Below are 341 nucleotides of genomic sequence, written 5' to 3'. Positions count from 1 at the left end.
GAGGACGCCCCTGGACGAGCACTCCTCGGGTCGAGCCACCCAAGGACCGCGCGGACGGGGCACGCCGGTGCCCTCGCCCGCAGACGCCCATGGACAGAGGAGCCTACAGGCCCAGTCCACGGGGTCGCAAGAGGCGGACACGACCGAGCGAGCACACCGACCCGCTCCGCCCAGTCCCGAGGCAACCGACGCGCCGCGGACCACACAACCCGGGCAACACGCGGCCCGGAGCCCCCCAGAAGCGCCGAGCGCCGCGGCCGACAGGCTGCCGGGGACGCGGCCGCCGGAGCCCGAAACCCTCCAACTCGGCCCTCGGGTGGCGGCCCCGCCTCGGGACCTGA

The 341-nt window shown here is 76.0% G+C and overlaps 1 protein-coding gene across 1 annotated transcript in view; it reads right to left on the bottom strand.

The window, feature by feature from the left end:
• The window catches only part of ANKRD10 (ankyrin repeat domain 10), a 37,131-nt gene that overhangs the window by 31,933 nt on the left and 4,857 nt on the right, over positions 1-341 (bottom strand). Inside the window, exon 2 of the mRNA XM_010831544.1 lies at positions 162-337. Within this exon, the coding sequence (XP_010829846.1) occupies positions 162-337 (176 nt within the window). The remainder of the gene's footprint in view (positions 1-161; positions 338-341) is intronic.

Source organism: Bison bison, unplaced genomic scaffold, assembly GCF_000754665.1.
Source record: "Bison bison bison isolate TAMUID 2011002044 unplaced genomic scaffold, Bison_UMD1.0 scf7180017864527, whole genome shotgun sequence".
Lineage (NCBI taxonomy): Eukaryota > Metazoa > Chordata > Mammalia > Artiodactyla > Bovidae > Bison > Bison bison.
This window is presented reverse-complemented; position numbering and strand designations above follow the sequence as displayed.